The sequence below is a fragment of the Thamnophis sirtalis genome, unplaced genomic scaffold (genome assembly GCF_051295495.1).
Source record: "Thamnophis sirtalis isolate CommonGarterSnake01/CBP01778 unplaced genomic scaffold, rThaSir2_p1.2 scaffold_1, whole genome shotgun sequence".
Classification (NCBI taxonomy): domain Eukaryota; kingdom Metazoa; phylum Chordata; class Lepidosauria; order Squamata; family Natricidae; genus Thamnophis; species Thamnophis sirtalis.
The window spans coordinates 58338300-58351634 of NW_028261381.1; the positions used below are offsets into that span (position 1 = coordinate 58338300).

The following is a 13335-nucleotide window of genomic DNA, read 5'->3' on the forward strand; positions in this document are numbered from 1 at the left end:
CGACGTAGTCCGACCAAAGGATAAATGGAGCGCTAAGGAAAAGCCAACTCTATTGTTGGCCACGTGTGCGGGCTTTTTCTTCCGGTCTCTCTTTGGAGACGGTGCATGCGCAAAGGGCATTTCCTTCTTTCTCTCCGCGACCCTGTTGGAGGAGCAAGATGGTGAGTGGGGTTGCAGTTTGTTATTTCGTTTTCATCTGCTGCCATCTTTCCTGTTACTCGCGTTTGCGGGGCCGGCGACTGGAAATATGTGGGATGAAATATCTGGGGAAACGATATCTAAGGATATTGGGAATATTTAGGGATGATCCTAAGGCGGACTCGCCAGAGGCTGCCGGGTAGACCCGGCTTCGGTAAGAATCGCTTTAGGAGTACGAATGCGGGAGTCTCTATTAAGGACGACGGTGGATGCTAAGACTTTCGCCCTTGCTCGCTCCTTTCTGCAAAACATGAATGGAAAGCGCCTAATTTGGAGTAATTATTTTCTTCCTTCGCGTCCAATTAAACTCTATAAATCTTGTTGATTAAATGATTTTTGTTTACAAAGGCGTTCTTGTTGCAGGAGGCAGCCGATACTTGCATTGCAGCCGCTTACACTTTTTTTAAAAAAAAAGATTGATTATTTGTGGCTGAAACTTTACAATTTCACGTATAGGGTAAGCGCTTTACTAGCCAGCCATTCTGTTCTTCTCCGCTCTCCCCGTTTTTTTCTTGATAATTTTCCATCAAGTTTTAAATCTTTTTTTTTTTAAGTTTCTGTAGGGAGAAAAAAAAATCTGTAATACTCGGAGCGCTTTGGCATGATACTGTCAGCCTTATTTGGATAGTGACTGATCTCTCTCAGAGGCAATTTATATTGAGGCCTGGAGTTAGCGATAATACCGTACTTGAGCTGACATACAATATTCAGTATATTTTGGATAACAAGGCAGCAAGTATGAATATTCTGTTAATTATGAAATAATTAATGTGCAATAAAATTATATAATGAGTAATACGTTACTACTATTATGCACTTGTCATCTTTAGTCAACAAAAGTTATCCTGTTAGTTGTGCCACTTGGTTGTTTGGGTGAAGTATTGTGATTGGTATGTTATATTGATTTGAATGAAAATTATATTTATCATCGAGATGGAAGTAAGCAAATACAGAGTTAGGCTGATAGGGCATGTTATCTTCCCCAGTATTTAAATGTGCTTAGCTTGGTAATTGTTGGTCTTCTTTAAAATTGATTTCATTTGTATTCCACTTATTAAGGCTTAAAATTGCATTTTTAAGCCTCATTTTTTCCCTCTCAACTCTGCTGTATTAAGTTGAAAATGTTGGCTTGTAAAGGATTTACACATAGATAAGCTATGGTTCAAACAGATTAGATAAAGAATAGAAATACAAATACAATACTTTATTGGCGAAGTGTGTTTGGACACAAGGAATTTGTCTTTGGTGCATATGCTCTCAGTGTACATAAAAACTAAGATACATTTGTCAAGAATCATAAGGTACAGCACTTAATGATAGTAAGTTGTAATTCAATGTGGCATGCAAATATATCTAAAGTTATATTATGAAATTAAAAAATCAAGTGAAGACCTTGGCTCTTTCTACAGTCTATACTTGTAATAATACACAATATCATTCTATGTACTTATCTTGATGAGAACAGATGATAGTAATAGAAATGAAAAATGTGACACTTTTGTTGCTCTGCTGTAACAGGCCAAGCGTACTAAGAAGGTTGGGATTGTAGGTAAATATGGTACCCGATATGGAGCGTCCCTCAGGAAGATGGTGAAGAAAATTGAAATTAGCCAACACGCTAAGTATACATGTTCCTTCTGTGGAAAGGTAAGACTATAGCAGCAAATGTATGAAAATATTGTTTTTAATTAGAGTCTGTCCATGTCTTTTCAGTTTTAAAGAGTCAGTTATTCCCGAGAGACTTACTTTAGATATAAATTAATGAAATTTAAGAGCTGATTTTTTTTAATGCCTCAACGCTAATGTGCCTCAGTTTTGGAAATTCTTTTACTTCTTTTAATTCTCTGAGGTGTTTGAACATGCTCTGAATCCTCCAGAATGTAATAATAAGGCCATTTCTGTGTGAAACTTTATGTTTTATATGGGGATTTCAGTTGAGTTGGACATTGAACCTAATCCATTCTTTCCTGTTTGGTTCTTCCCATATGTATTGGGACTGTGGTTTATTAAGAACTGTCTTGGTAATTGGGTAATTAAAATTCCCATGGAAAAGGGATCTGGAAAAATGTTTTGCTTCAGTGTTCTGCTAAGCATACAGAATACTTCTATAAAATCTTAGTAGAGTGCTGTCATATTATTAAGTATACAATACTTTTTACTATTGTTTAGGTTAAATATCACTGATAATAATTGATTTTCCAAATGTTTTGAAGCTTCAGAATTAATAAATTCTGCTTGGGTGTTATGAAAAAAAAAACCCAGAAAAATTTTGCTTTAAAGAGATGAGACATTATATAATTGGGGCTATTTTTATTGCTGCAGATGTGCTGAAAAATAACCCATGCAAAAAAGCGAGACTTTTAGGACTAATTTACTGTCAAACCTAGAATTAATTTTTAATTACTGACCCTTATATGAACTAGCCTGTCTAACCATACCATTTACTGTGCTTGGAATTTTTACATTGGCTATCTGCTTGAGGAAATTTTACATTCTTCAAAGTGGAGCTAGCAAAATCCTTTCTGCTTCTTAAATAATAAAACTGATCCATATTACTCTTTTAAAAATAAGGCATTGTAGTGTTCCTTATTGGAGCAGTTCTTCAGGAGAGCTTCAAAAATAGTTGCTAAAAGAGGGGAGTAGTAATCCTGATAACTCCTTTGCCCCCAAGGCATCAGTGGGCATTATGTGACCCCTATGACTTGCTTGCTGCACCCCGGAATGTGTTACAGCATATAACGTGTGCTTCTGTGTGTAGTTTGAATACTTACCCAAATGGGAAAATATTTTTCTTACAGACCAAAATGAAGAGGAAAGCCGTGGGTATTTGGCATTGTGGCTCATGTATGAAAACAGTGGCTGGTGGAGCTTGGACCTACAAGTAAGAGAACAGCACAATGTTTAGACTTAAGTTTTGAGTGAATGTTCCATTTTTATTTATGGTGGGGTGTGTTGTATAGACTGATGCAATTGCATATAAATGCAATTAATAGATTTTTCTTTGGTGATTGGAATTGAAATGACCTGATGTAGAGTATTGGGCCATGGTAGAAGTATAAACTTTGAATTATTTTATTTGTAGTTGGGTTAGTCCTCTTACCCCTTTCAGGGATGAGTAATAGTATTTGAGGTAATTGTGGCCAAACTCCTGACTCTAATAACAATACTTCTGTTTCTTCCAGCACCACTTCAGCAGTGACAGTGAAATCTGCCATTAGAAGACTGAAGGAGCTAAAAGACCAGTAGAAATATATTCTTGTTTGAATGCTATCTTTTATCTCACTATCTGCCAATTAAACACGTCTGTATGAAATTTGTCAGTAATGTCTTTCTGCAAGTCTAGAGTAAACACATTTTTCCTCGTCATTCCAGATCCATTTATACAAAAATAGAAAGTCAGCACATAAATGATGCCATAGTAATAAAAATGCAGAATTAAAACTTTAAGGACTGACATCATACTGAATTAAACTATTATGTTGAAATCAATGTTTTATACTCATCCTTCCATTTTATTTGTAAATCCTTAGAAGTAATTTTTCAAAAACAATGTAAAATATTGATACAGCTTTGGAAATATCTGCAGAATTCAGATATTCAGCGACCATTTGAAGTTGCAACGGCACTGAAATTCAGGACTTAAGAGCATTTTTCACATTTACGACAAGTAGGTTGCTGCCGGCACTGCTGCCAGTTCGCTTTGCGCACACTGTTGACTGCTTCAGATCTCTGCATCCTGATTACGTGAGCTGAAGCACACAATATGCATCTCACTGTGTTTCTTGGTGCACACACATAAACTGTTTCTCCAAAAATAAGACCCAACTGGAAAATAATCCCTAGCATTATTTTTCAGGGTGCTTGTAATATAAGCCTTATCCAAAAAATAAGCCCCAGTTAAGATCAGCCAGATAGACACATTTAGTGCCATATTTTTCCCAAAATAAGACCTTATTGGAAGATAAGCTCTAATGTCTGAGCAAAACCCAGTCTTATTTTTGAGGAAACACAGGAACTATGGGTAATTCTCTTTGGTGATAATTTGGGCTGGGAACTTTGACACTAAGCAACAGTCATAAGGTGCAATGTTGCAGGACTCTACTGGCTTATAATGGGAATTCTGGCACTACTAATTGCCATTATGCAAATCATGCAGTTGTAGCGTCCCATAGTTACATGATAAACATTTCCAATTGCCTGCTGGCTTCCCCATTCATTCTGCTTGCTAGCCAGCAGTAAAGGTTACAAAAGGTGATGTGACTGGGATGCAACTGTTGTAATTGCAAACCTATTGCCAATTGCCTGAATTGCAATCACGTGACCAGATGCAACAGCTGCAACCATGAGGACCCAGTAAGTACTCTTTCAGAGCTGTGATAATTTCAAACAGTGCACGTGTGTCAAACTTGAGGTGTTATTGCTGTCACATGATTCGTAGCGTTTTCCCCCTTTGTGGAGCTAGGGTGGGTGGGCCTGCTAGTGATGTATCCAGCTCGTGGACTGCCAGTTTGACACTCCTGTACTACAGATTCAATATAAAGAGATCAGAAATTTGTTACTCAGGAAAAAAATGCAAACCCTTTCCGTGGCTGCTGCTGGTAAAAGGGCCAGGAAGAAATTCATTATGCTTTCTGTATCCTTAGGAAAACCTGACCTTAAAACACCCTGGCTACTGAAGGTCTTCAAATATGGTTAGTTCAGTTCTAAGATCAAGGCATACTCCAGTTTTGCTCAACTTTTAAACTGTTAAGTATGATTGTAAGTGTTAGATACTCTCCCTGGTAGATGTCTGGAGATTCTCAGTCATCCAGGTCATGATGGTCTCAAAGGTGCTTTTTCAAGAGGCAACTGGACTTCCTGTTTTTTCTTTGAAGATGCTTCACTTCTCATCCAAGAAGTTGTTTTTTTTCCTAAAGAGTTATTTTTCGGTTACAAAAATAAATATTCCATCTTTCCTTATGCAGTGTGTCATCTGGGTACAAACATCTGCAACATCATTCCTCATTTGCCACATGTTTCACATTCATATTAACAGTTCCCTACGTTTAGTTATATTAAGCATTTAAACATAAAACTCCATTTTTCTTAATATCTTCTAGTAATGATATATTAACATTAAACATTCTCATCGCACACAACAGTTTTCATCTTATTTATATTTCTCATTAAATATATTGTCTACTACTTTTTTAGCCTTCTTCATTTCCAAACTCCTTTATTCTCCAACCATTAGTAAAATACTTCCCAAATCATATAATATTCAAATTGCTATTTCTCCTTAATTGCTAATTTTAATTGATCATTTCTACATATTCTAATATTTTCCTTATCACCTTCTCATCAATAGGAATCTACACTTTTCCAATGTTGTGCAAATGCAATTCTAGCTGCGGTTAATACACGAATGATTAAATATACTATCTCTTTATTATAAATTTCAGGTAAAATTCCTAGCAGAAATGTTTCTGGCTTCAGTTCAATACATTGTTGTATCATCTCTTCCAACCATGTCTTAATTTTTGTCCAATACTTCTTTGTCTCCCCACATGTTTACCACATGATAGTAAGATCCAGGTATTTGGTGGCATTTCCAACATTTTACTTGTTCCTCTTCCAATTTTATGCCCAATACAGTTTCTTTATTAACCTTTCTTCTGTTCCTGTTAAGATTTTATCTAACTCCGTTAATTCTTTGTAAAACCCTGTAATTTAGAATCTTTCTCATATTTAGACTATCTGCACATGAGAATACCATGTTATATAAATCCCTTGATCACCCATTTTTTCTTTTGTTTTAAGTCCCCCTTCTTCATTCAAATATCTTTATATCTGATAATGATCCAAGAGTTTCTTCAGCTCTGAGCTAAAGAAGGTTCTTGGATGGGAAGCGAAATGTCTTAAAAGAAAAAACAGGATATACAATTGCATCTTGAAAAAGCAACTTTGGGTGTCCCTGATAGAAGGCATCTGTTTCCACCATAGTAGATAGTTTCAGGATTTAAGGCTTACTCATTTCTGATGTTTAATGAGAAAATGCTGTTAAGAAAATATGTTTTAAGCCTACCGTTGTGTATAGTAGCTATAGCTATTGATCTACTATTGGTTAGCAACCCATAGGCCAGATACTATCTGCTATCTGAAATCATCCAGTTCATGCTCCTCTGAAGAAATACATTTACCTGGCCTGCAAGAGAATGAGTGCTAATTACTTCCTTCACTTTTAAAAGACTGGAATAAATTCTGACAATATGCTAGTCTTTCTTATAAAAAAATATTAAAATGTTAGGAATAGATTCAGCCTTCCATCCTTCTGAGGTTGACAAAATGAGGATCCAGATTGTTGGGGGCAATATGCTGACTTTGAAAGCCATAAACTGCTTAAAGAATGCTGTAAAGCTCTATGAAATGGTATAAAAGTCTTAAGTGCTATTGCTACAGAAAAAAAAACCCTATATATTATGTAGGAAACACTAATTACATACATGAATGAAAGGTGAGGTTATGGCCAGGAGCTCAACACCAGCCAACCATTTGCCCAGCCAAAAAATACCTGTGGAGGGTGCTTGCTATGAACCACTCGCTTGTGAGGTACAATGGAAAGGAGCTATTTTCTTCCGCAGCTCCCCTCCAGTGGCATGCCTTTCCACCAGAGAGAATAGAAAAGATTATCCTCTCCCTTTTAATTTGGGAATTCAAAAATAGTGCTTTAAAAGTGCTTTTAAAGCATATATTTGGGGACTGAGGCAGGACTAGGCAGAAGTGGCTGTGTTATGATGGTTATGATGATGAACTATGTTGTGATTATATTAGGATTGTGTGTTTAATGTGTTTTTATTTCTGGCATTTGATTTTTTGTAGGTAATGCACACTGGGGGTAGTTGAGGACTCTATCATTTTCATAATGATCAAATTGTACATGAAAAAATGCAAGGGAATGCCAAGTTGCAGTGACAGGCTTCAGTTTTGCATGTGGCCTCATGGGGGTGCTGTAGTTCTACCAAATCCATTTCTCTCTAGCTGGTTCTATCCCTGCTTTTAGGTGGGGCATCTGGGTGCATGAACATCGACGATATATAGTGCATAATTCTAACACTGAAACTGGAATTTTCTTGGAAAGATGCAAAAAGACATGCATGGCTTGCCTAGAACTTTTATTTGTATGCAGACATAACTGTTTAAAGTAAAATGCGGTTGCCCTTTATTAGGTTTGAAAAAATCCTAACATGGACTAAAAATGTTCATCTTTCTGCATATTATAGTGCAATTTTAAATGCAATTATGGGTTCTTAAAGTGAAGTGTTTTAAATCTCTTATAAGAGCATAAAGGTAAAGGTTCCCCTTGCACATATGTGCTAGTCATTCCCGACTCTGGGGAGCGATGCTCATCTCCGTTTCAAAGCCGAAGAGCCACCGCTGTCCAAAGATGTCTCCGTAGTTATGTGTCCGGCATGACTAAATGCTGAAGGCGCATGGAACGCTGTTACCTTCCCACCAAAGGTGGTTCCTATTTTTCTACTTGCATTTTTACATGCTTTGGAACTGCTAGATTGGCAGAATATTAATATGTTGTTAGTTGCGAAATTGTGTCTGACTCATCGCGACCCCATGGACAATGTTTCTCCAGGCCTTCCTGTCCTCTACCATCCTCTGGGGTCCATTTAAGTTCACGCCTACTGTTTCAGTGACTCCATCCAGCCACCTCATTGGCATACTTATACTTTATTAAAAGATTCAAAGATCCTAAGACTAAACCATCCAAATAGAATCAAACCTGACTGGGTGATCTGTTGATGAGCAGAACATGGAAATTGATACCTGTGACCAATGTGATTTGCTTTTGCCAGAGTTAAGTTAGGGGTCTCAAACACTAAGATCTCAAGTCCTGAGCAATTACTAGTTAATTATCCCAGGAACTGCAAGACTGAAACTTTTTTGTGAATTGCTACTAACGTTTCCAATGTGTTAACAACAACAACAACAACAATAATAATAATAATAATAATAATAATAATAATAATAATAAATAATGAGCAGCTCAATGGGTACCATTATATATTTTGAAAAAAATCAATCCTATTCTGCCACTCACGAATCCTATATGAAATCCAGATCGGAACTGGATAGCGGTTGACCACATATATCTACATTTAATCGATTGACAAATGCTTTAATTCAGAAATGGTAACTGCACACTTTCTAAATGGCTTTCTGAGCAAAGAAATTTAGTTGAGTTGAACAGGGAACTTGGGACGACATAAAGCACACATAAAGGAAAATTATTCAGAGCCCAACTCATTTCACAGTGTCGATGTTGTGGGGAAACTAGAAGGAGGGTGGAGTATTAGATATGCTTGCTGCCTTGACTTATTTATAAAAATAATAAAAGTGAGGGAAAAAAAGAAGAAGCCTCCTTTAATTCCAAGGAATGTCTTTCTCTGATTGCAATATAATGGGCATCTCCCCTCCTCATTGGACTATTGCAACACATGCTACATGAGATTGTCATTAAAGGTTGCCCGGAATCTTCAATTGGTGTTATAGTATATCCTACTCAAGTACTTATGAGTATCTAGGTCAATATAAATATCCTACTCCTTTGTAGGACCATCAAGAACTTCCAGTTAGCTTACAAGTGAGTAAATAAAATGAGAACAAATCCCACTCCCTACTAGCACTGATGATGTTACTTAGTTTGATAATAAAATGTTTGCAAGAAAACAATTAAGCTCAGATTGCACCAAGGACCTCGCAGTTCAACCCTGAACTACAAATGTTCTCTTTTATTGGTAAGTTCTGAGTAAAAGTTAAATTGTTGGTTTTAACTCATGAAGCCATTAATTGCTTGGCAATGAGTTGCTCATAGGAAAATCATTCTTTATTAGTCAGTCGAAACACTTTGGTCAAAGGTAGAATTGGGTGATTATCCCCCATTTTTGGCAAGTGGGAATCAAAGCATGGAAGAATTCTGTGTGCCTGTTGTTGGGTGATGTGTTGTCTCATTATAGGCTTGTCTCCAATATTATCTGATTTCTGGAGAAAGCTAAAAACATCTTCTGAAGGGCTTTTGGGGACTAATTCCAGGTATTGTTTTGTGTTTAATATGTTTTGTTGTTGTAAATTGTAATTGTGAGCTACCAGCAGCCTCTTGATTATCACAGGCAGGACCATTTCTGAGCCTAGGCAACCTAGGTTGTTTCCTATGGCACCAAATTTTAGGGGGCACCAACTTTTAAAAGACTAGTGAAATACATGACTACAAAATCTAATCATCTTTCATTATTGCTTTATAACTCTTTATGCTTTTCCAAAACACACATAAAGTTGACTCTATGGTAGGGAATAGTATCCTTAACTGGATGTTGCAAGTCACAAAAAAGAAAGATGGTAATATTACTGAAGCAAGACAAAGATCTGATAGGAAGGAACCGAGTCACATGACTTAGCTTATTAAATTTATACCTCAAAAAACGGTAACTGAACCCTACACATCAGTATGCTCACTTGAGGGTTAAATATGAAGTAATCATAGTGGGTATAAGAATATGGCTTAATATGAGTGCTAAAATGTCTACAGCCAGTCCTGGAAGAAGGATTTAAATCTGTTAAATAAGAATACACAGCATTCCAGGGAATAATGGATACTTTCTCAGCAGAGATGCCTTTGTACTATATTTTTCAGAATGCTGTTTGTGGTGGAAGATGTGTCAGAATTGAATGGGTTTCAGGAGTGTTTGAGAGCTTGGTGCTCAATCCAAGTTACCTTGTTTGAAGGGTCTTGATTGCTGTGGGATGATGCCAGCAGATAGATGAAGTTGCTATAAAGTGATGCAGCGGCTTTTATCTGTGCAAAAAGGACAACCAGGTGTACTACTTTGTACTTTAAGGCAGTGGTGAAATTCCATTTTTTTACTACTGGTTCTGTGGGCGTGGCTTGATGGGCATGGCAGGGGAAGGATACTGCAGAATCCCTATTCCCTCCCAACTCCCGGGGGAAGGATATTGCAAAATCTCCATTCCCACCCCAATCTGGGGCCAGCCAAAGGTGGTATTTGCTGGTTCTCTGAACTATTCAAAATTTCCGCTACCGGTTCTCCAGAACCTGTCAGAACCCACTGAATTTCACCCCTGCTTTAAGGGACCATTGGTAACTGGCGACAAATGTGTACATGTGAGAAGGAAGAATATTGTGGGCTGTAGAAAATGACTTGGATGGCTGCGTTTAGGTATGCATGTTACAAATAACCAGACCACCACAACATGTTTTTCTTTCTGGCATCCCATTTAATTTATTTCAAATTTCTTACAGTTTAGCAATCAAACAAAATAAAGAAAACAGCATTCTGATTTCTAAACAGGAGTAAATTGTAAGCATCAGCTTCCAAAGGCAGTATTTACATGAAAAGTATTTGAATTCTTCTTTGATGGGTATTGATAGAAAATAGATAGCACCAATTATTATTAATTACTAAATGTTGCAGTATGAAAACTGGATGCCTCTCGCAGGAAAAATAAAACAAAATAGAAATGTTGATTTATATTCCCAGAATATGAAGTGTTTTCAGTTTTTTTTATCACCATAGTTCTAGGTTTGTTCCTGAAGAAGTATCTACAGTTAAGAGTATAAACTTAAGGGGTAAGTGGTATTCCTCTTAAAGGCACCAATATTAGTTGCTAAATTGCTAGATTGGAGGTGGAAAGTAAATAAAAAGGAACAAATTTTTTCTTCCCAATGAGAAGAATATTTGTTTGATGAATTTGGGTTTGGATTATATTAAGCATAAATGTTTAAAAAGCACAAATAATCAAGATTTTGCCTGACAGGAAAATAATGGTTTTCATTCACTGCAATGAATAAGAACGTGCCATCTTTTATCTCTTCTATTCCTTATGTACTGTGCGTGCTGGGAAAACTTCTCCAGTGCAATTTGAGATTTACTCCATCACATTCACTTATGGCATTGCCTTTTTTTCTCCACAGAATCTCTTGTCACCAAAAAACATATTAATTCTTTAGCATATATCTGCTTTCCTACTGGAAATAATCCACTGTCTATAATTTGCTCTGGAAAAATATTTGTTTAAATTCAAATTTAATGTTAATAATAAGTTGAAATGTAAATATCAAAGTTAATATTTAAATTGCAACTCATTTCCTGTACCAGTCTCTGTCTTGCAACATGAAACATTGATATTATTTTAATATCCGGTCTTGAAGCAGGTGTGTACAGGCCTACGGGTCCGAATACTGACATTCTCAGTAATTCACAATTTCACCCCTCATTTTCATCAGAGATTATGGAACTGGAAAAGAAATGTGTCTGTTGCCTCAAACTATAAATTGCCATTTATAGTGCTGCAGTTTTGGGAGGGGGACACAAGTAGAGAAGGAAGGAGATTCTTTCAAGGCATCAACCGTGATAGAACAACAAAAGTTCTGTGTGTGAAAAGGATGCAGTGAAATGGCAAGCTGACCAGAGACAAGCCCAGACATTTTTATAATGTCATCTTTCTGCTGTGTTCTTACACAAAAAAGATGGAAATGTTTCATTTTTTTCTCTTCCAATATATATGGCATTAAAAAAAAGGAACACGCACAAAACCTCCCGTCTTAAACAATTATACTAATAGTAACTGTTCAGTAAATATAAATTGGCATATATAATACAAGAAGACATAATACATGCAACTGCTTCTCATTTTTTCAACATTTCCATGATCCACCCCAAAAGCAAAATTAAACTCAAGAGGGTGAAATGGTTATCTGAGAAACTTAATTCATTACTGGGAACTGAAAGTTCAACACCACATCGCTCCTAGCTCCCAGATCTGATTATTCCATACAGGCTTGTATGCATATCAATGAACATATACATATAATCTGTCCACTTTCAAGGTTTACAAAGCACTATATTTAGTGTCGTTTACTTACAGAGACACAGGCACTGCTAATCTTGGACCTACATCATTTAGGGTAGGGAGAATGATTGGTCTACTCATGGGTTTTAAATGGGTTTTTGCTTCTTAAGAGTTATGAAGTCTTATCTAAGAGGCAGCAGGATGCTGAATAATAATCCTTGGCATTGAATTCTCAGTGAATAAGGCTACACGTTGATGTTTTAACATTTAATAGTGGGGGGTGGTAGCAGGGAGGCTGGCCATGCCTTCCAAGAAATATTGGTCCCTAAGCAAAGATTCTCTTTAGTCCTTTAGCTATAACACACCTAGTAATCCAAAGGGACCAACATGGAGAGACTGCAGGGCTCTGTGTAGCAGGCACAATGTAGTATTTACAATCTTTGGTCTTTGGCTTGGGTGGTGAGAAAGAATTAGGGTAAGGATTATCTCCTCCAGCCTGGTGAAAGCAGGAGCACATGTCGGTGAAGAGGTCAATTTAACTCTTTGTTCTGACCTGTTTCCTTTGCTCCTTCTGGCAAGAGTAAAAGTGATTTAGAAGAGTTTGGGAAGAGTTCGGAGCAGGATAAGAGAACGCCTGAGATACCAAACTTTTCTATCCACCACCTTTATTGTATTTTCCCAATGGTGCAAGCAACTGAGACAAATGTATAGCCCAGATTTCCCCCACCCCACCCCCAAAAAATCCCTGGGGATTTGCTGGAACATCAACATGAAGGAAAAAATCAAGATGCATTAAAACCCATGTAAAATCCAGCACTGAGAATAGGCCAAGCCACATGACAGAGAGTAGGAATGGGTCCAACTATTGCACTTGAAAGGCTGGTGTCCCCCTGTCTTCATGGTCAGTATAGAAGAGGTGGCATTCAGGATCTCCACGGATGGTAGGCGACCCCAAGATGGTTTTCCCAGTGTTGGGATTAACACACCAACATTCTCCTCGCTGACCATTCACTGACATTTTGCACTAAAAACAAAGAGGGGAAGCAGAAGAATTGATAATTCTGTTGGCTAAATAGACCCTTCTATAGTTGACAGTCATGACAAATGATTGCTCAGTCTTCCAAAATCACCTGGATTTATTATTCAACCACAGTATCTGCTGAATAGTGAAAACTATTCAAACCATTCCACTTTCTTAGGATATTTAAAGCCAATTCTATAGACTAGTACAGGGGTCTCTAACCTTGGCAACTTTAAGACTTGTGGGCTTCAACTCCCAGA

The 13335-nt window shown here is 37.1% G+C and overlaps 2 protein-coding genes across 3 annotated transcripts in view; one reads left to right on the forward strand and one right to left on the reverse strand.

Annotated features, from left to right (window-relative positions):
• Window positions 1-78: 78 nt before the first annotated feature.
• RPL37A (ribosomal protein L37a) lies at window positions 79-3687 on the forward strand. Its single transcript, XM_014074052.2, has 4 exons — window positions 79-161; window positions 1717-1845; window positions 2997-3079; window positions 3381-3687. The coding sequence occupies exons 1-4, from the start codon at window positions 159-161 to the stop codon at window positions 3442-3444; spliced, it is 279 nt and encodes a 92-aa protein (XP_013929527.1). The 5' UTR covers window positions 79-158; the 3' UTR covers window positions 3445-3687.
• Window positions 3688-10458: 6771 nt separating this feature from the next.
• The window catches only part of IGFBP2 (insulin like growth factor binding protein 2), a 75090-nt gene continuing 72213 nt past the window's right edge, over window positions 10459-13335 (reverse strand). Inside the window, exon 4 of one of the 2 annotated variants that reach the window (XM_014074053.2) lies at window positions 10459-13078. In XM_014074053.2, coding sequence (XP_013929528.2) covers window positions 12917-13078 — 162 coding nt within the window. In that variant the 3' untranslated portion in view covers window positions 10459-12916. The remainder of the gene's footprint in view (window positions 13079-13335) is intronic. The other variant, XR_015696315.1, reaches the window with a different exon arrangement.